Genomic DNA, 19,975 nt, shown 5'->3' with positions numbered 1-19,975 from the left:
GCACCCATGGATATCCCATACATTGGGGTATCAAGTTGATAATCTTCCATGGGTAATTTGATGCTATGACACTTTCTTGAATAACTAATTATGCCCTCATCTACAATCAAAACCTGAAACCCTAGGACTAGATATATAAAACAATTTAGAAGAGTTTCCAACTTTTTGTTGATAAAATTATGAGTACTACCTAAGTCAATCAACACTGTTACTTTATACTTCTTTAAGAAACCCACTACCTTGAGAGTTTGTGGTGCATTGAAACCTAAAAGTGCATAACAAGAAATGATTGTTGAGAATCATGTGATTCCCCACCTAACTCCCTATCCTCCTCTAATATGGGTTCATCCTCTTCTTCCTCACTTGGACCTTCAATATAGAAAAAATTCTTTTCAATATAGTTATGTCCTTGACTATATTTGCTATCACAATTGAAACACAATCCTTTTGATCTTTTCTCCTCAATTTTTTGTGGATTCAACCTAGTAGGTTGAGGAAGAGAAGGTGTTGAATATCTTTTTTCTCTTGTCACATTAGCCCCTTGCTTTCTAGGAATCAAGAACTTCTCCTCTACCCTGCATGCCAATATAAAAGACTCATTTACTAAGCTGGGACAAAACATGCATAACTCATGTTGAATGTGATCCTTGAGACTACCCAAGAATAAATCATTCAAGTTCTCCTCTATAATTGTATCCACTCTTAAGGATAGAGTTTGGAACTTTTGAATATAATCCTTAACTGGTCATGTCTGTTGAAGCTTAGCAAGTTGGCTAAAGAAGTTTTTGTCACACTATTGCTATATTGTACTTGAAGTTCTTCTATAAAAATTGACCATGATACAGTGAGACACTTTTTCCTCCAATGAGTACAATGCCAATGATACCAAATGAATTGGTTTGGTTCTAGATATAAGGAAGCCATCGTGACCTTTTGTCCATATGGAATTTGATGTACTTCAAAAAAAATCTCCATTTGATTTATCCATGTTAGAGGATCCTTGCCATCAAATTTTTGTATATCCACCTTTGGGAAAAAATCCTAGATTTTGTAGGAATATTAAAATTTGTGTCATTATTAGTCAACTTAAAGGTTTCACCTTGATTGCTTGAGAGCTCCTTCCTTGTTTCATTCATATAAGTGCTTGACATGCTTCATATATCTGATATATATCCTTTTAGGTCACACATATCCCTCTTAACCTCTTCCTTTAACTTACTTAATTCCTCATTGGCATTACTATCCTCTGTTGTTTCCCAATCTTGATCAAAGGATTTCCTTGGTGTGGTAGCATTCTTTTTGCCTCTTTTTGAAGGCCCTGTCATGATGGAAACCAATATTTATGAAATAAATCACAAAAATGAAATGTAAATTCTCTAATTTATTTATTTATTTTTTATTGTAACTTAATAGGGCCAAGATACCCTTACTCGTAAATAATCCAAAAAACTTTAGCAAATTTGCTCCCTTAAGAGTGAATTTTCCTATTTTTGCAATATCTTGCTTATTTTTTCTTCAATTTCTCCAAGTTATGAAATTTAGGCTCCTCTAATATGTATTCAAAAACCCAATACAAGTTATACTCCAATTCGACAGGATGTGAGAGATATGAAGATCTCAATAAATTGTGTAGAAATAGTAATTATGTAATAATTTGCTCAAATTTGTTCCAATTCCTATAAATTTTGGACTATAGCTTCTTTAATATGGTCTTCAAAAACCCTTTAAAAATCTTTTAAAAATTTGCTAAAATCTGAAAGTTATGGTCTTCCCAAAATCGCACCAATATTGAGAAAAAAACTTGCCTCTATGGTGCCAAATCATGCTCTAATACCACTTGTAATGAAATAACTTGCACAATAGAAGAAACAATATAAAATATTATATAAATACTTTATAATAACTAAGAGTAATAGGCCACTTCGAAGGGACAACTTTCAAATATCTTCAATGAGAACACACTTCACAATATGATCTTGTAATAAGACTCACAATCTCTTATATATACCTAGTTATGCTTAGGTTGAATAGACACAACCCTACATAACACCTAGGCCAACCTACCTGCCTAAATAATAATATAATAATGATATAACTTAATTAAGGATTAAGATAGCCACAAGTTGACTATTCATAACCCTATATACACCAATATTTGTTAGTGTAATTTTTTATTTCCTAGTGGGTTATTTATTTTTCCCTATATTGCTAGTTTTTTCCTACACTTTTTAATAATCTTGCTTAGGATAATAAAGCATGTCTTATTTATAAAGTGGTTGTGAGGTGTCACCTTCCTACACATGAGCATCCATTATCTATCTTAGGAAGATACTTTGCTATCTTTAGTTCGATAGATGGTTGCTCCTCATTGGTCGGTGTTGCCACCTCCTCCCTCTTCCTAGTCTATATAAGCATGCTACCTGGCTTGTATTTGTGATCGATTTTATTTGCATCCTCTTAATGCTATTTTGCTTCCAACATTTGCATTACTCTCTTGGAGACTAACTCTATGTTGCTATTTTGATTTTATCAGTTGCATTCATAGTTTAGATATCTATTCTTTGCACTAGTTTTCTAGGTTATCAATCTTTTCAAATTCTAACAATATTAAGGGTGTAGCTCTCTCTCTCTCTCTCTCTCCCCACCTCCCCCCCCCCCCCCTCCCTCCGTCTCTCCCCTCTTTAACAAGAAACTTGGTACACTTGTCCACTTCTTTTTAGGTTTATATTATGCATTAACTCTCTTGCATCTACTTGGGTTGTGCTAGTCATATTTTGTCCTTTAAGGTAGTCACTTTTTAGGATCCCCTTTCCAATGTATGTCAGTGAAGTGGGAATCTACCATTGATAGCCAATTCCCACTATAGAAAAGGGAAATAAAATATATAATCTATTGTATGTTTCCATATTTTAAGAATTTTGAGATGAAAAAACATTATTCAACCATTCTTAAACAAGAGTTAACAACATCAATCAAAGCAACATAGTCTCCAAGTATTTGAACTTGCATAGTCTTTAGGTAATAATATGATGTAGTCAATAGATACAACCACTAATCTAAAACACCAAATTGTTAGTGTTATATAAGATAAATATCATTACTTTGGTCCCATCAAGAATTCCAAAACCAATTGTCCATCTCAACTACATGATTTTTTTGGATTCTAAATCCAATAAAAAAATAAAATATTGAAATGGCTTAAAGGTGTCATGACCTTTCTAAATGAAACCAAACCCTTGAACTATATGTATGGTTTTGACCAAACCCAACATCAAATAATCCTATAGATAATCCTAATCTACTAAATGCTAAGGAAAAAGAGAGAGGAAATTCATGAAAGGTAACTTTTGGCAATGCACCTAGATTAAAATGATTCTTCCTATTAACTATAGCATTGGGATGAATAAAATTCTAGTAAGTCTTACAAATCTTGTATTTCATAGTTTTCTAGATAGCCACATGAGTGAATGATGCTTGAAAAGAACTAGAATGAATCCCCACACATAATAATGTAGGGAGTAGTAAAAATGCCAACTAGATTTAAAAAATCTTCTATTTTAAAAATTTTCAAGTAGAAAAAAAGGTAAATAAACCTTGAAAGATACTAAGAGAAAAGGAGAATACTCAAAAAAAAAAAAAATCTTAGAAGAGGATTTCCACACAACAATCATGACAAAAAAATAGAATAATCATTCATTTATAATGTCAAGAATATTTGCATAACATGAAAGACATGGTAAACTATATAAGTATTAGGAATATTATTGATCCAAAGGCATGTAGATTATTTTTACAAAATACACTTGTAGTGCTACAAGGATCTCAAGGAGTAAAAAAATCTTAAATATAGATACAATAAGCAATTAGCCACCCTTTATTCAAAAAGATATTAAAAATGAGAAATATGTTAAACCAAGAAAACTCTTAACTATCAACTTGTCCATTTAAGTTTAGGCATGTTTAGGTGATCATTGAAAGATCTATAGAGGTTCTCACAAAATCTCAATCTAGAGAATGTGTGTTCAATACAAGAGTGTACAACAATAATGAGGCATAGAATGTCCTACATTTAAAAAATTGAACATCAAGTAATGCAATAAAATTACCTTAGAGAACTATAGATCTAAATTTGGATAGTTGGAAGAGATCTGATGAAATAAAATTGCATGATGAGGCAATTAGTAGAGAATAAATAGCATAAAACAACTATTAGTATCTATTAAAAAATTAACCTCCTCTAACTTTCCATACAAAAGGAGGTCATTAATGTTATAGAACATCTTTAGAGAAAGAAAAAAAACTAGGCTATATTTTAATATGTATCATATTATATTATAATAGAAAATTAAAAATAATATCTATCAACATTACTTGTTATATTAACTTAACTAGATGTTTATTCTTACTAAAAGGGTAGTCCTCTTCATTAGTCAATTTTCAAAAGAAAATAAAATGATTAATATTATATCTAATTAGTATAGTTTCTTTAAAATTTAATTTGATATGGGTACCTTAAAAATTGTTATAGTTTTTATTGTCTTTGGAAAAAGCATAGCTATATCTTTAAAATACAATGGATTTGTTCAAATAATTTTTTTAATTGGAAATACTAAACTTTAAAATATAAAGTACATGAAACATTTTTTTTTTATTTCATAAAAATGAAATCATTTTTTTATATTATTTTGATATTTATAAAAAATAATAAATTCAAAAATAAAGCAAATTGTTTAGTTTTATTTTAAATTAGAAATAATTGCACTAGCTTAAATATAGTATAATAACTTCGATATAATTTGTCTACATATTTAATTGAATCCAACATAATTATAAGATTTTGATTTGCAAGTAAATAATCTTAAACATACTTTAATTTACAAATATGAAAAGATAACATTTTGCATATTTCATTTTACATGAATTTGAAAATACTTTAAAATAAGACATAGGAATCCAATATCATAATTATAAATGTCTTACAATATATCTAGCAATTAATTTAAGAAATTGTCATTTGAAACATAAAACATATAGTATTACATGGATATATAGAATCTAAAATAAATAAATATCAAATAGGCGGCCAATCATTATGTTTAAAAAAGTCTAAACAACTTTTACCTTGCAACTCTTTGCTCCAAAATTTTGAATAGTATTCTTTATACTGAAAGCTTTTGAATAAAACAAGAAGCTTAGAATCGACCAATGTAGGTGCAGGTGCTATAACTGCATCCTCTGAAGGAAAATAAAATGTTGGAATAGAAATTCTTGCTTCTCTCGAATTTACTACAGCACGATGTAATACACTTTTGTATTTCCCATTACTTATTACCTACAACAAATATTACACTATTAACCACAATTGTATCACATGCAAAGCATTCTATTTATTAAAAAATTACAAAATTCATCATATACAACAATTGGAAAGATTGAAAATATATTTGAACATTTGTACAAATCAAAATGACAACTAGAGACTAATATGATTATGTATTAAGTAGTAGAACCACTAGAATGCACACTCTAGACTAATAAATGGTTTATGAACCACTAGGATGCACACTGTTATCATATATTTTGTAAATTTAGACTCGTTTAATGCATTACAAAGGCCCCAAAAAACCTCAACTACTATTAAAAAAAGTGACCATATACTTGTATTTCACCTCTAACAGATAGAATAGTGACCATACACTTTGTATTTCACCTCAATCACCTAAGTATGAACACTTGGTAATGGCATATAATTGAGAGGAAAGATTGACGTGACCAGAGACTGGACTACACTATCGAGTGAAGGAGACAAAGCTTGGGAGACTATAACTTTAAAATGACTCCACATAAGAACCGAACAAAAAACTTTAAGTCTGGAATGTGAATGGTAACTCAAGCTTGATTACTAGAAAAGCATTGTTATTTTCTTCCCATACTCATACTCTATTGTGGTCAATCATGGAAATAACAAGACTAAGGAATAATGGGACAATATGATTAGTTAAACTCGGATATTGTTTCACCCATTTTCAAACAATTGATACATTGATTTTTTAAGCTTGCCCAAGCCCGAACAACTTCGCCAGTCACTAGAATGTACCTATGTATTGGAAAGACAGAAATTATAACGTAAAATAGACATGAATGCATTGATGTATACTAGTCGATACTAGTCGTTTCTTCATGCATACTTTCATCTTTAAAAAAGTAAGATCAATCAAAGAGGTGAGATTTCTACAATCTATGATAATTATTTGTAAAAAAATTTAAATTTGATTGTATGGAATATTTTTTAATCAATATTTCGAATCACACTCAGTGATCTATCATCAAAATTTAAAGAAAACATCAACATTATTCGTTTTTCTTCATACTCTCTTTTTTTTTCATGATGTTGATAAATTACGGAATGTAATTTGCAACATAGATACAAAAACATCCAAAACAATCAAATCCAAAAAACTCTCACCAATAAAGTAAAATAAGATAATAAAAAGTATAGATGAATACCTCTACTTGATCACCAACATTTACAACAAAAGAATGAGGAATAGCATTGACAGCAATCCATTGGCCATCCTTAAACACTTGTAATCCCGGCACACCATCTTGAAGAAGAACTGTGACAACTGTTGGATCTGAATGAGGTGGCAAACCATATGTGAGCTCTGGATCTGGGCACTTTGGATAGTAGTTTAAAGACATATGATGTCCATGGCTTCCAATAGCTTTGTTCAAGAAATCTTTGTCAAGGCCCAAGCTCTCAGATATTGCCTCCAGCAGTATTAGAACTAGTGACCTCACTTCCCTGCAGTATTCACTGGCTACTTCTCTGTAACACCACTTGAAAAGATCTTTCTATTACTGTTCTTGTGTGAAGAACTTGTTTAAATTCTTAAATCTAATATAGCTCAGTAAACTTAATATCTACATCTACAATAGTTTACCAATAATGAGAAAGCTTTGAAGGTCAAGTGTGACCATCTATAGCTTTGAAGTACATAGTTAAATTCTAAAATGTATAGCTAATAAATCCTAAGATTAATAAATAGTTTATATCTTTTGGATTTCTGAGATGGGTTCACAATAGTTTACCTGTAATTAGAAGGCTTTGAAGGCCAAGTGTGAACATAATCCTCTAAAGGGTAGCAGTAATGTCTGAGGTAGTCCCTCCAGTTCAAAATCCCTTCCTTGCTTATATTGAAGCTTGAGGACACTCGAGTTGTCTTTAAAGGGTCATCAGAATACAATTCTATTCGATCCTCTATTGGCATCTCAAAAAACTCTGCTGCAACTTCAAGCATTCTCTTGCTTAAATTGTCTGGAACACCATGATTAATAACCTACACTTCACCAAATATGGTTATAGCTTGACAATTAAGATATTGGGTATCAAATCATGAAGAAATCAAAGCATCCGGTCATGTATAGTTTTTGAATCAATTAGAAGATGGTAGATCAATCTTAAATGAGAAAACCAGCCTAAGAAGCTTCACTTTAAAGATTACCAGCGTAGAAATCACCATATACTACCACCCACTAACTATATGTGGTTCAAACAATTCAACTAATAGATATAAAGAATCGTAATAAAAGCATATATATATTCAAATAGGTCAATGGATCGTTAAAAATAGAGATAGCTAAATGAGATACAAAGAATAGTGAACATTTCAGTGAAGGGTATGATAATTTTCAGTTCATATCATTGGTTGAATAAAACTGATGAGAGTGATAATATATGAATTATTCTATATATTGAGATTTAGATTTCTTAGAGATGCCATAATAAGGAATAGGTCAAGCTTATGTTTTGGATGTTTTGATGGATGGGTTATAAAAAAATCTTTAGCTCTTAATGAAAAAGGTGTTATCTTAGATTCAAGATTCTATGTGGGAGAGGTGTTATCTTAGATTCAAGTTTCTATGTGGGAGAGGTGTTATCTTAGATTCAAGTTTCTATGTGGGATGGAAGTATTTATAGTAAAGGTGTAAACCTAGAATCATATTCCTAAATTACTAAGCAATCTTAGTCAAAGAAGTACTAACTTAGACTTGTATTCTTATATTGAATAGCAAAACTGAGTATCTAGACTTGGCATAGAACCCTCCGATCTTAAATTCTCACTCTCAAAAGTATGATAATAAAGAATAAAATTGTGATCATGTTTCAAACGATTTGACAGAATCGATACCCTCTAAATCTTTGACTTTCAACCAAAGAATGACTTGTAATTTTAGATTCACATTTCTATATCAGACAACAATCTCAACCAAAAAATATCAGCCTAAATTATTCTCCAAAATAAAGTCACAATCTGAACTAAAAACAATAATTTGAACTAGTTCTTCCATATTAAACAAGAAACCCATCTGGATTTGACAGAATTTATGCCCTCTAAATCTTTGACTTCCAACCAAAAAAAAGACTTGTAATCTTAGATTCAAGCTTCTATATCATATATCAATTTTTACCAAAAAAATATATCAACCTAAATTATTCTCCAAAATCAAGTGGCAATCTCAATTAAAGACATTAACTTAAACTAGTTCTTCTATATCAAAATAAGAAATCCATCTGAATTCTAAATATTTGAATCTCTGAAACTTGTAATCTTAGATTTAAGTTTCTTTATCAAATAACAATCTTAACCCAAAAATATATAAACCTAAATTATTCTCGGAAAATCAAATAAAAATCTTAATTAAAGACATAAACTTAAACTAAAACTAATTCTCCCATATGAAACAAGAAACCCATCTTTTAAAAAACTATAATATCACATATATAAGAATTTACATGGCAAAGTGTAGACTCATGTGACATCAGCTCTGAAAAAACTATATCAAACAAAACTACTATATTAATATGGAGAACACTACTAAAGAATTAAACCACCCACCTGGAAAAATCCATATTCTTGGCATGCACGCCCAATATCATCCACTACCTTGCTTCGACTTGTAGTCGAAGAATGATTCGACGACCAACCTTTCATGTCGATCACAGGTATAGAATCACACACATTGACCACTTCATGCAGTCTTGGTCTTTCTCCACAACTTCTAATGTAATTTTCAGGAAGCTTTGTAAGATGCATGAATCTATCAGTTATCAGCTTCCTCGTAGTTTCCTTTTGTTCATTGCTCACCATTACTATTTCACTCTGCTTACTCTCCATGAGCGATAGAATTGTTTTGAATAATCCTTGGCTTAATCTGTAGGCAACTCCGCCTATCTTTAATACATTCTATTATGACTTCAATAATTAATATTCTTATTGGGCTTCCCTTAGTCAAGCAATCTGTGGAATTTGTGAAGAAAAAACTCTAATATATCCAAAAGAATATGTCACGCCGGATAAAGATGAAAATTGTTTGTTTTTTTAAGTGGTGGAAAGAGGTGTAATGTGGCATGAAAGGACCCTCATGGTCATCTCATGTAATCCCTTTCCGTCTTCCACTGGATCTGCTTCCATTTTCACACTAACAAGCAGATATTTTTGGGGTTCCTTGGCCATTTTTCCAAAAGATGGAGGAATTTTTTTGACTTTGAGATGGCCAGTTCTAATTTATCTTTCCTTCTTTCATTGACTTTGAGATGGCCAGTTCTTATTTATCTTTCCATGAAGGAAACTGTCGAATCCCTTGTGATTTAATGGTGTTTTCATCTTTAGTCATTCATCCTCCTCTTATTTTTCTTTTCTCTCTCTTTTCCTCTTATTTTTCTTTTCTCTCTCTCTTTTTCTCTCAATTCAATTGATTTTAGGACTTACATAACTTTTTCAATGATGAAACATTTAATTCTCTAATAAAACTTAATATAAAAAATATTATTCACATAAGAATGTTACATTAAATTCTAAAATTTAAGAATTGAATTAAAAAGTAACAATGAGAAAATTGGTAAATAGATAGTAAATTTTGAATTGAGGGAGCGAGTGGGAAATTCAACTCTAGTGGAAAATTTTTGAACTACATAAGGGCTACAGGCATGGGTGTGTCCGATCAGGGGTCGCATTGGGGATCAGGAGAGGTACTCTGATCGCAGAGGATCTTGATGGTGGCAATCTGCCTAGGGACCCAGTTGATGGTGGAGGACAGAAAGAGAATGTGTCTTGTGACTGTTTGGAGAATTCCAAGACAAATGGTACATTGGAAAAGTTAAATAAATGGTCATCATTTTTTAGAGTCAAACCCCTGGGGAAGTATTCCTTCCCAGAGGTTATTGTTAAGGTGGATTCACAAAAAGGTGAGTTTTCAATTTTTGTCCATGATCCCTTAATTGACCACTCAATATCTGCTATGCAACTAGCATTGATGGGTATTTTTATGGGGGCATCACTAAATATTGAGGTGGTCAAATGTTATGTCAGAAAGAAATAGTAGCTTAAAGGTCAAATGGATATAGTGGCTTTACCAAAAGGGTGTCTTTCCTTTGTTTTATCAAACAAGGAAGATTTGAACTATGTTCAGTGTGGAAGGACTTGGATGTTTGGCAAAATGGTTGTGGCTTTTAGGAAATGGAGCCCAAAATGAGACTACAATGATAATTTTTTTATTTCAACTCTTGTATGGGTTAGGCTCTCAGGCCTCCCATTAGAGTTTTGGAATGAATAAGCATTCAAGGAGTTGGCCTCCTCCTTTGAGGATTTGTTGTCTATAGATCGTATGACAACCTCAAGGACTAAATTAGTGTTTTTTAGGATCTGTATCAATGTGTGTTAGTTTGATAATCTACCTCTGGTTACCAAGATTAGTTCTCTAAGTTGGGGAACTAGTAGCAGGACGTGGAGTTTAAATCCCTCCCCTTTGTGTGCTTTGTCTATAATAAGATGGGTCATTGGGCCAAGAACTACACGAAGAAAGTTAAAAAGGTGGATAAGAAGGAGGTTCCTAGGCAAGGTATATTTTAGTGGCTAATATTCGCAAATTGGCTACTTTTAGAATTTTTTGGCTAGTAATTTGACTAATAACTTAAGATTTGATACAACCTAAATCGCCATAGTTTTATAAAATTTAGTTCTAGAATATTTGAAATTGTTCAATAATTTATTTTATTGAAAAATCTAAATTCAAATATTCAACACAATATTTGTTACATGATTAGATTTGAGTCACCTAAATATAATATATTATTGAAGAAATTAAATTGAACTGACCAATAATTAGCATAATTATTAGTTACTGTAGGGATATATCATTGATATTTAGTTTTCACTATTGATTTAAAGTATAAGTAACGATCCTCATAATGTTCCATGAGGTAAAAAAATGTTTAATTTTGATTTGTAATATTTCATGGTGATTAAATGAACTTCCTTTATTATTGAGATTCGTCAATATTTTAAACAAAAAGATATGATTCAAAAATAATCACCAATATTAATCATATTTAGAATAAAAAAATTGAGAAATTCGCCAATAGAGATAATTTTGGTTTTTTTAAATAATGAAAGATTCACCAATAATTTATATCCTTTTTTGGAGGTGACTTTCTTAAAGTTTACCCTCTTCCTAAGGATAAGACTCAAAAACCAAAACTGAAACAAATTTGGAAAGAAAAAAAGAAGGATGACAAGGTTGTGGAAGAGAAAAGTCAGCAAGTGGAGGGGTCGTCAAAAGGTAAGAATGATAGAGAAGATGTTGAAACCCATGTTGTTCTTTCTCAATAAGGTGTGACTCAGGAGGGGATTCATAAAGATAGTGGTAAAGATAATATTTCCCTAGAGTTTGCTAAACATGGAGGTGTATTTGGATAGAATGAAGAAGCAAATAAAGAATAGAATAAGGAGCATGACATTGAGTTAGAAGATGGTGAAATAAATGAAAGTGTGGGATCATAATAGGATGGCTTTCTATCTAGATATCCCATCTAAGCCTCATTGGATCAAGTTCAAGGTCTATCAAGGGTAGAAGAAAATTAGTTTACAAGACAAAAAGGCCAAGAGATGGAGTAGGAGTAATTAACAAAAGAATCTTTTCAAGATGCTCAACAATGTAATATCCTTGAAGGGGAGTTTGCCCCTCCTCCATCAAATGAGAGGCTTGAGGAAGAGGGTATTTCCTCAATCCTAGATAAAGTTTTCTTTGGAAGCTAGGAAGATAAAACATCAAATAGAGATGTGGGTGATATTTTAAAAGTTCATGGGGAAGAATAGTGGCACAAGGGAGGTGACAAGAGAAGAAGGAAAAAGCAACCAATAAAGAAGAGTCGCTTTCTATGAGTAAAGGTGTTACCATAAGAAATGTGAGACTTGAAGTTGGTTCTTAGAAAAGAGGGCCAAGAAGAATATTCAAGAAAGATATTAGAGAGAGAGAGAGAGTAGGATATTACAGATAGAAGGAAACATACCATCCAAGAAGATTGCATCCCCATTAAAAAATGAAATCTATCTATTAGAATTTAGTTAGCTCAATCATAAGCATGATATTTTAAGGAATTTAGTTAGAGATCATAAACCTGCTCTGATTCTTAGACAAGAGACTAAATGTCAAGAGAAAATGTTGAAAAGATTAATCTTTTTAAGAATTATGGTGTTGTTGGATGTAGTTTTGATGAGGTCTTTGGGGGAGTGGCTGATTTTTGGAATCAAGTTTACATTCAAGGAACCATTTTTAATTCTATAGGAAATTTGTTGACTATTAAATTTAGCCATATTCATGATGGTTTCTCTTGACTTTTGTTGAGTGTCTATGCCCCTAATTTAAAGTCTAGGTGGGTAAAGTATTGGAGAATACTGGATAAAAATAGGAACTCTTTTCTTGATTATCATTAGCTATTAATGGGTGCTTTTAATTCTCCTCTTAAGGAAAGTGAAAATTTTGGAGGGACTAGATCTCAAAACCAACTAGCAGCCAAACTAGACTTAATGGGTTTTATTAATAGGCATCTATATTGGATGTCGATTTGTAGGGAGTTAACAACAACTAGTCTAATAGAAGGAATTGTAAGGATCTTATCCAGATTCACCTCAATAGAGGGGTATAAGCACAAACCTATGTCACAATTTTATAAAGGAAAAGACTAACAAAAGTATAACGATTCAACTTCAATGAAATAAAACTGGTGTTATTATTATTTAGTTAGTAGAAGCCAAAAATGACCTTACTATTGTAAACGACGTCAACTAGTATTTTTTTTTTCTATTGGACAACTTGTTCTAGCCCTAATTTTGTAAGTGACAAAATCTTGTATAAAATAGCTTAGGGTTAGGGATTTTATTATGTATGATGATATTGTATCTTCTTGTAGTGGTATTGAGTTATAAGAGATTGTAGATTGTAATCAATGAATAATAATAATATTAGACTTGCTACTGGTGGACGTAGCCCAGGGATTGGGTGAACCATGTTAAATCCTTGTGTCTTGTGTTCTCTTTGTGTGATTTATTATTTTTTGATATTGGTTATATTTGCATGTAATTGTTATTTTTATCTATGGTTAATTCTAACAAGTGGTATCAAAGCCAGATGGTCATCATTTTCTAAAGCCCGAATTGTTGTCATTTTTTTTAGCTATCCTTTGTAGGAAGGTCTCACAGTTGAGTGGGAAGCTCACAGTTGACTGGGAGCGATGGCAGATGAGGGTAAGCTGAAGGTTGAGAAGTTTACTGGGCAAAACTTTCGATTATGGAAAATGCAAATGGAGGACTATCTTTATCAGAAGGATTTATGGAAGCCATTGGAAGGAAAAGCCAAGAAATAGGGAACTATGATAGATGAGAACTAGGAGATTTTAGACAAAAAGGAACTTGGAAGTATTTGATTATGCTTAGTACCATTAGTGACATTTAATATTAAAAAGGTGAAGATGAAAAAAGAGTTGATGCAAACCCTAGCAAAACTATATGAAAAGCCCTCTGCTTCAAACAAGGTATTTCTCACCAAGCATTTATTTAATATGAAGATGGCAGAAGGTGAATCTGTTCCAAATCATTTAAATGAGTTTAATACAGTTACTAGTTAGTTATAATCTATGAATGTTAATTTTGATGAAGAAATTAGGGCTCACTTGATTTTGTGTTCTTTGTCAAAAAGATGGAATGGCTTGGTAGTGACTATGAGTAATTTTATTTCTGGATCCTAAAATTTGATGGTGTCATTGGTGTTATTCTGAATAAGGAAACTTGTAGGAAAACCTCAAGTGGATCTACATTAGGAAATTCTTTGAATGCACAAAGTAGAGGCAGAATGACTGAGAGAGGAAGTAATTCTAGAAATAATGGGATTTCAAGAGAAAAATCAAAGGGGAAGAGGTCTTAATCCAGGGGACTAAGAGATTGTTGGTAATGTGGGAAGTCATGGCATAAGAAGAAAGATTGTTGGACTTGAAATAACAATGAAGGAGATAAACCATAAGGGAAAAAAGAGGCAAATGTGGTAAATAAAAAATTTGAAGAGGATGTTTTGCTTCTTTCTTTAGAAAGTGTTGATGATTCTTGGGTTTTAGATTTTGGGGCTTCATTTCATACTATACCCCATAGAGGTTATTTTATTGATTATGTCCAAAGGGATTTTGGGCTTGTTTATTTGGGGGATAATGAACTCTATTAGATTGTTGGAAATGGAAAAGCTAAGATTAAGTTGTAAAATGGGAATCATTAGCTACTATATGAGGTGAGACATGTTCCAAGGCTGAGTACAAATTTAATTCTAGTAGGGTAACTCAGTGATGAGGGTTGCGTAGTTATTTTTAATAATAAAATTGGAAGGTTTCAAAAGGCTCCCTTGTAGTAGCAAAAAGTGTGAAAGTAGGCACCTTATATCTTTGTATAGGTCATATTGTTCCTTCTACTTTAATTGCTTTAGTGAAAAATGATTGTTCAGGAACAATGCTATAGTTGAATAGGGAGAACAAATGATTATTGTAGATCCTGATATAGCACTATGGCACAACAAAATTGGGCACATAAATGAGAAGGGTATATGAAATTACTTCATTCAAAGAAAGTTTTACCAAATCTAAAATGTGTCAATATGGATTTTTGTGAAATTTATGTGTATGGAAAACAAAAGAGAATGAGTTTTGTAAAGAGTAGGAACGAAAAGAAAAATGAGAAATTAGAGCTTGTGCATACATATGTATGGGGACCAGCTCAGGTATCTTCCCTTGGTAGCTCTCATTATTATTTTACATTTATTGATGATGTAGCTAGAAAAGTATGGGTTTATTTCCTTAGAAAGAAATCTAATGTATTTTTAACTTTTAAGAAATTGAAATGCTTGGTTGAAAATGAGATTGGAAAGAGGTTAGAATGTCTTGGATCTAATAATGGTGGTGACTATTGCAATCATGAATTTGAATATTATTGCTCCATTGATGGTATTCGCAGACAAAAATTATTCCAAGGACTCCACAAGAAAATGGAGTGGTTGAATGCATGAATAGGATAATAATAGAGTGTGCAAAGAGCATGAGGTTACATGTTGGGATGCCCTTAAACATGTGGGTGGAGGTTGTCAATATTATTGTATATTTGATTAATAGAGGTCCATCTAGTCCTTTGGGTTGTGGTATTCCAAAGGAAGCATGGACTAGTAAGAAGTTGAGTTGTTCTTTTCTCAAAACCTTCAGTTGTGACGCATTTGCACATATAGATTCTGAAAATAGAACCAAGCTAAAAGCTGAGTCAAAGAAATGTATATTCTTGGATATGGCATTGAGGAAATTGATTATAGGCTTTGGGATTTTGAAAATTATAAAATTGTAAAAAGTAGCGATGTCATATTCAATGAGAAAGTGTTGTACAAAGATCTGTTGTAGTAGCATGAGAAGAAAGAAAATAATTATGTAGTGTTGGATGATACTCCAAAAGATATTATTCAAGTAGCTCCTTATGCACTGCAACAAATACCACACACCCTAGTGAATGTTAGATGGTCGACAAGGCTAAGTAGACCTCCAGAAAGATTTTCTCCCTCTTTGTATTCGATTTTATTAACTGATGTTGGTGAACCTAAATATTATGATGAAGTTGTGTAGGTGGATAAAAAATTCAATGGGAGTCTGCAATGAAAGAAGAAATGGATTCCTTATTGAAAAATCAAACATGGGACTTATGCAAGTTGCCTATAGGTAAAAAGGCTTTATAGAGTAAATGGGTTTATAGGTTGAAAGAAGAGGATAGAGGTAAGAAAATATTTAAAGCCATGTTAGTTGTAAAAGCATTTGCATAGAAAAAGGGCATTGGTTTTGATGAGATATTTTCTCCTATTGTTTCAAATTGACTTCTATTCGTAGTGTTTTAAGTATTGTAGCTACTAAAGATTTACATTTGGAGCAGCTCGATATTAAAACAACCTTTCTTTATGGTGATTTGGATGAAAAGATATATATGATATAGCCATAGGGATTTTAGGTCAAAGGTAAGGAGAACTTAGTGTGCAAATTACATAAAAATTTATATGGTTTAAAGAAAGTACCTCAGCAATGGTATCTGAAATTCGATAGTTTTATACATGAGCATGGATACAGTAGGTGCCATTTAGATCATTGTGTTTATTTTAAGATGTTGAATGATGATAGCTATATTATTTTATGTTTATAAATTGATGATATGCTTGTAGTTAGGTCTAATATGGATCACATTAAGGGTTTAAAATAACAGTTAGCACATTCATTTGCTATAAAGGATTTGGGGACAGAAAAAAAAATCCTTGGTATGAAAATTTGTAGAGATATGAAGCATATAAAATTAACATTATCCCAGGTTGATTATATTGAGAAGGTGTTGCAATGTTTCTCTATGACGAATGTCAAAGATATCAGCACACATTTACTTGGTCATTTGAAGTTGACTAAGGAGATGTGTCCAAAGACACCAGAAGAGGAGGATAAGATGTCCAAGGTACCTTATGCTTCAGCGGTAGGAAGCTTGATGTATGGCACAGTATGTATGAGCCCAAATATTGCACATGTAGTGGGAGTTGTTAGTAGGTATATGAGTCATCCAAGGATTGAGCATTAGAATGCAGTCAAATGGATTCTCAGATATTTGAGAGGAACATTTAGTAAGTTTTTACATTTTGGGGGATCTACTACTGACTTACAAGGCTATGTTGACTCAAATTTTGCAAGGGATATTAATACTAGGTGGAGTACTATAGGTTATGTATTTACTGTTTCTGGGGCAACAATGACTTGGGTTTCTCAATTACAAAAGGTGAATGCTTTATCCACTACAGAGGTAGAGTATGTTGTTGCTACATAGGTAGCTAAGGAGACGATATGGCTTCAATTTTCATGGAAGAATTGGGAAACCTATAGAGGGATAATTATTTATTTATAAATAGTTAGAGTACCATTCATCTTGCAATGAATTTTGCTCTACATTCAAAGACAAAACGCATACAGTTGTTGTACCATTTCATTCAATCAGTTTTGGATGATGGACAGTTAAAGCTGGAGAAGATACATATAGATGTTAACCTCATAGATATGTTTACCAAGGTAGTAACAAGGGAGAAGTTGAAATCCTCTTAAGCTTCAGTTGGTCTTCTAGACTTAATAGAATAAAAGAGCAGCAGAGTCTAGGGTGGTTTGATATTCTAGTGGGAGCTATAGGTTTAGTGGTGCTATGATTAATCTCCAAGTGGGATGTTATTTTTATAAACTCTGATTAGTCTCCAAGTGGGAGGTTATTGTTGTGGATTATGATCAGTCTCCAAGTGGGAGATTGTTTTGATGTGGAACCTAATAAATTTAGAGGTTTATTCAACGCAATTTCCCCCCAAATTATTTCCATGTGGGTTTAGGGGTAGTGCCTCCAAGATAGTGTCAAGGGATAGTGCCCCTTGTAGGGCAACACCCCAAGTGCACTCTGTATCGTAGTATACGGTGGAGTCAAGGGGAAATTCCCCCATAGGGGTTTTCAAGGGTAGCACCCATAAAGGCAAAAATGACCCTACTATTGTAAAAGGAGTTGGCTACAATTTTCTATTGGATGACTTATTCTAGCCCTAATTTTGTAGGCAGAAAAGGCTTGTATAAGATGGCTTAGGGTTAGGGATTTCATAATGTATAATGATATTGTAGCTTCTTATGGCAGTATTGAGTTGTAAGGGGTTGCAAATTGTAATCACTAGATAATAATAATAATATTGGACTTATTGTTCGTGGACATAGCCTAGGGATTGGGTGAACCATGTTAAATCCTTGTGTCTTGTGTTCTCTTCTGTGTGATTTATTATTTTATGATATTGGTTAGATTTGTATGTAATTTTTATTTATGTATGTGGTTAATTCTAACATTTATTATTTAAGTGAGAAGTTGAATGATGCCAAAAAACAAATTATGTTTATGATCAGGAATTTTATGCTATAGTTGAGCATTGAAAAAGTGGAGACATTATCTTCTTCCTAAAGATTTTGTTTTATAGACTAGTTATCAAACTTTGCAATATTTGAATAGTCAAGAGAAATTGAACCATGGGCATTTAAAATTGGTTGAATTCTGCACATTTACACATTTGTTTTGAAACATAGGAGTGGGAAGTCCAAAAAGGTTGAAAATGCTCATAACAAGAGATAACTTTTGCTTGCAAAAATTACGTTGAAGTGTTTGGGTTCAAGGAACTCGCAAGTTTGTATCTAGAGGATCTTGATTTTAGTGAAGCTTGGAAAGCATGTACAAAACATGCTACACTTGGCAAGATGAAGTGATTGGATTTCATAGTCTAGGATAGGATGTTACTCAAAAGAAGTCACTTATGCATTTTGAGAATCTCTATGAGGGAGATTATCATTAAGGAGAAGCATAGTGGAGGATTGGATGGACATTTTGGTAGAGATAAAACCATTGCTTTGGTTAATGAGAATTCTTTATTGGCCATAGTTACAAAAAGATGTCAAGAAGTTTGTATAGAGTTGCAGTGTATTTTAGATGGCAAAAGGAGTGAAGCAGAATATCAAGTTGTATCATCCATTACCTATACCAAAGAAGCCATGGGAGGATATTAGCATGGATTTCATTCTTGGTTTATCGAGGACTCAAAGAGGGAATTATTCTATTTTTTTAGTGGTTGATATGTTTTCAAAGATGGCACATTCCATCCCTACAACAAGACTAGTGGCATTTTTCATGTGGCAGAGTTATTTTTCAAAGAAGTTGTGAGACTACATGGTCTTCCAAAGAGCATAATTTCTAATTAAGATACTAGGTTTATTGGGTATTTTTGGTGCACATTATAGAAGTTGAAGATAGCTTTGAAGTTCATCTCATCACATCGTCCATAAATTGATGGATAGACAGAGTTTGTGAATTAGAGTTTGGGAAACTTGTTGAGATGCTTGATTGGAGATAATCCAAGAGGAGAGGATTTAATTTTACCATAGGCAAAATTTTCATATAATAATTCTATCAATGGGAGTTCAAGTAAATCACCATTCTAGATTGTATATGGGATTATTCCTACAAATTCTTTTGAATTGAAGTTGGATAAAAGAGACATAAGTAGTGTTGAAGTTGAAGATTTTGCAGAACACTTGAAGAACATCCATGAGGAGGTGAGGAATCATATTACCAAGATGAATATGCAATGCAAGATTAAGGAAGATGAGAAAATGAGGTATAAGGAATTTAAAATTGGAGATGAATTCATGGTTAATTGGAGGAAGGAAATAGTTTGAATAGGTACGCATAATAAGATGAAAATGAAGAAGTTTAGACCATGCAAGATACTAAAAAGATATGATTCTAGAAATGCCTATGAAGAAGAGTTTCCTATTGAACTGAATATTTCACCAGTATTCAATATTTCATATTTGAAAAGTTATTATGAAGGAGGTATTGAATATTAGATCACAAAAACATAGTGGATTATTCTAGCAACTAATTTAACTACAAAGGAGATTGAGAAGATACTTGACAGACATGTTGGTAGAAGTACAAGGAACAAAACATATGAAGAGTATCTAGTCAAATGGAAAGGGAAGCCAGTAGAAGATTCATCATGGCTAGAAAAGGAGGAGGTTAAC

General features: G+C 32.3%; 1 protein-coding gene across 2 annotated transcripts; it reads right to left on the bottom strand.

Moving 5' to 3' along the window:
- Window positions 1–769: 769 nt before the first annotated feature.
- LOC149541963 (protein DMR6-LIKE OXYGENASE 1-like) lies at window positions 770–9,213 on the bottom strand. Of its 2 annotated transcripts, XM_089797012.1 has the most exons (5): window positions 8,901–9,213; window positions 7,093–7,340; window positions 6,508–6,829; window positions 5,122–5,332; window positions 770–1,318 (listed from the first exon to the last, which is right to left on the bottom strand). In XM_089797012.1, the coding sequence occupies exons 1-5, from the start codon at window positions 9,177–9,179 to the stop codon at window positions 1,155–1,157; spliced, it is 1,224 nt and encodes a 407-aa protein (XP_089653138.1). In that variant the 5' UTR covers window positions 9,180–9,213; the 3' UTR covers window positions 770–1,154. The 2 variants fall into 2 exon arrangements, with proteins under 2 accessions (XP_089653138.1, XP_089653139.1); XM_089797013.1 differs by lacking the exon at window positions 770–1,318 and having other exon boundaries at window positions 4,933–5,332.
- Window positions 9,214–19,975: the final 10,762 nt, after the last annotated feature.

Source organism: Cupressus sempervirens, chromosome 8, assembly GCF_028749045.1.
Source record: "Cupressus sempervirens isolate cs-2001-9-10 chromosome 8, ASM2874904v1, whole genome shotgun sequence".
Lineage (NCBI taxonomy): Eukaryota > Viridiplantae > Streptophyta > Pinopsida > Cupressales > Cupressaceae > Cupressus > Cupressus sempervirens.
This window is presented reverse-complemented; position numbering and strand designations above follow the sequence as displayed.

Bases quoted from the DNA above. Each gene is read 5' to 3' on its own strand.
- LOC149541963 (XM_089797012.1), bottom strand. From the start codon at position 9,179: ATGGAGAGTAAGCAGAGTGAAATAGTAATGGTGAGCAATGAACAAAAG. The intron at 7,341-8,900 runs GTGGGTGGTTTA...GGTGAAGTGTAG, and splicing joins AAGAATATGGATTTTTCCAG to GTTATTAATCATGGTGTTCC. The intron at 1,319-5,121 runs GTAAAAGTTGTT...CCATCATGACAG, and splicing joins TTGGAGCAAAGAGTTGCAAG to GGCCTTCAAAAAGAGGCAAA.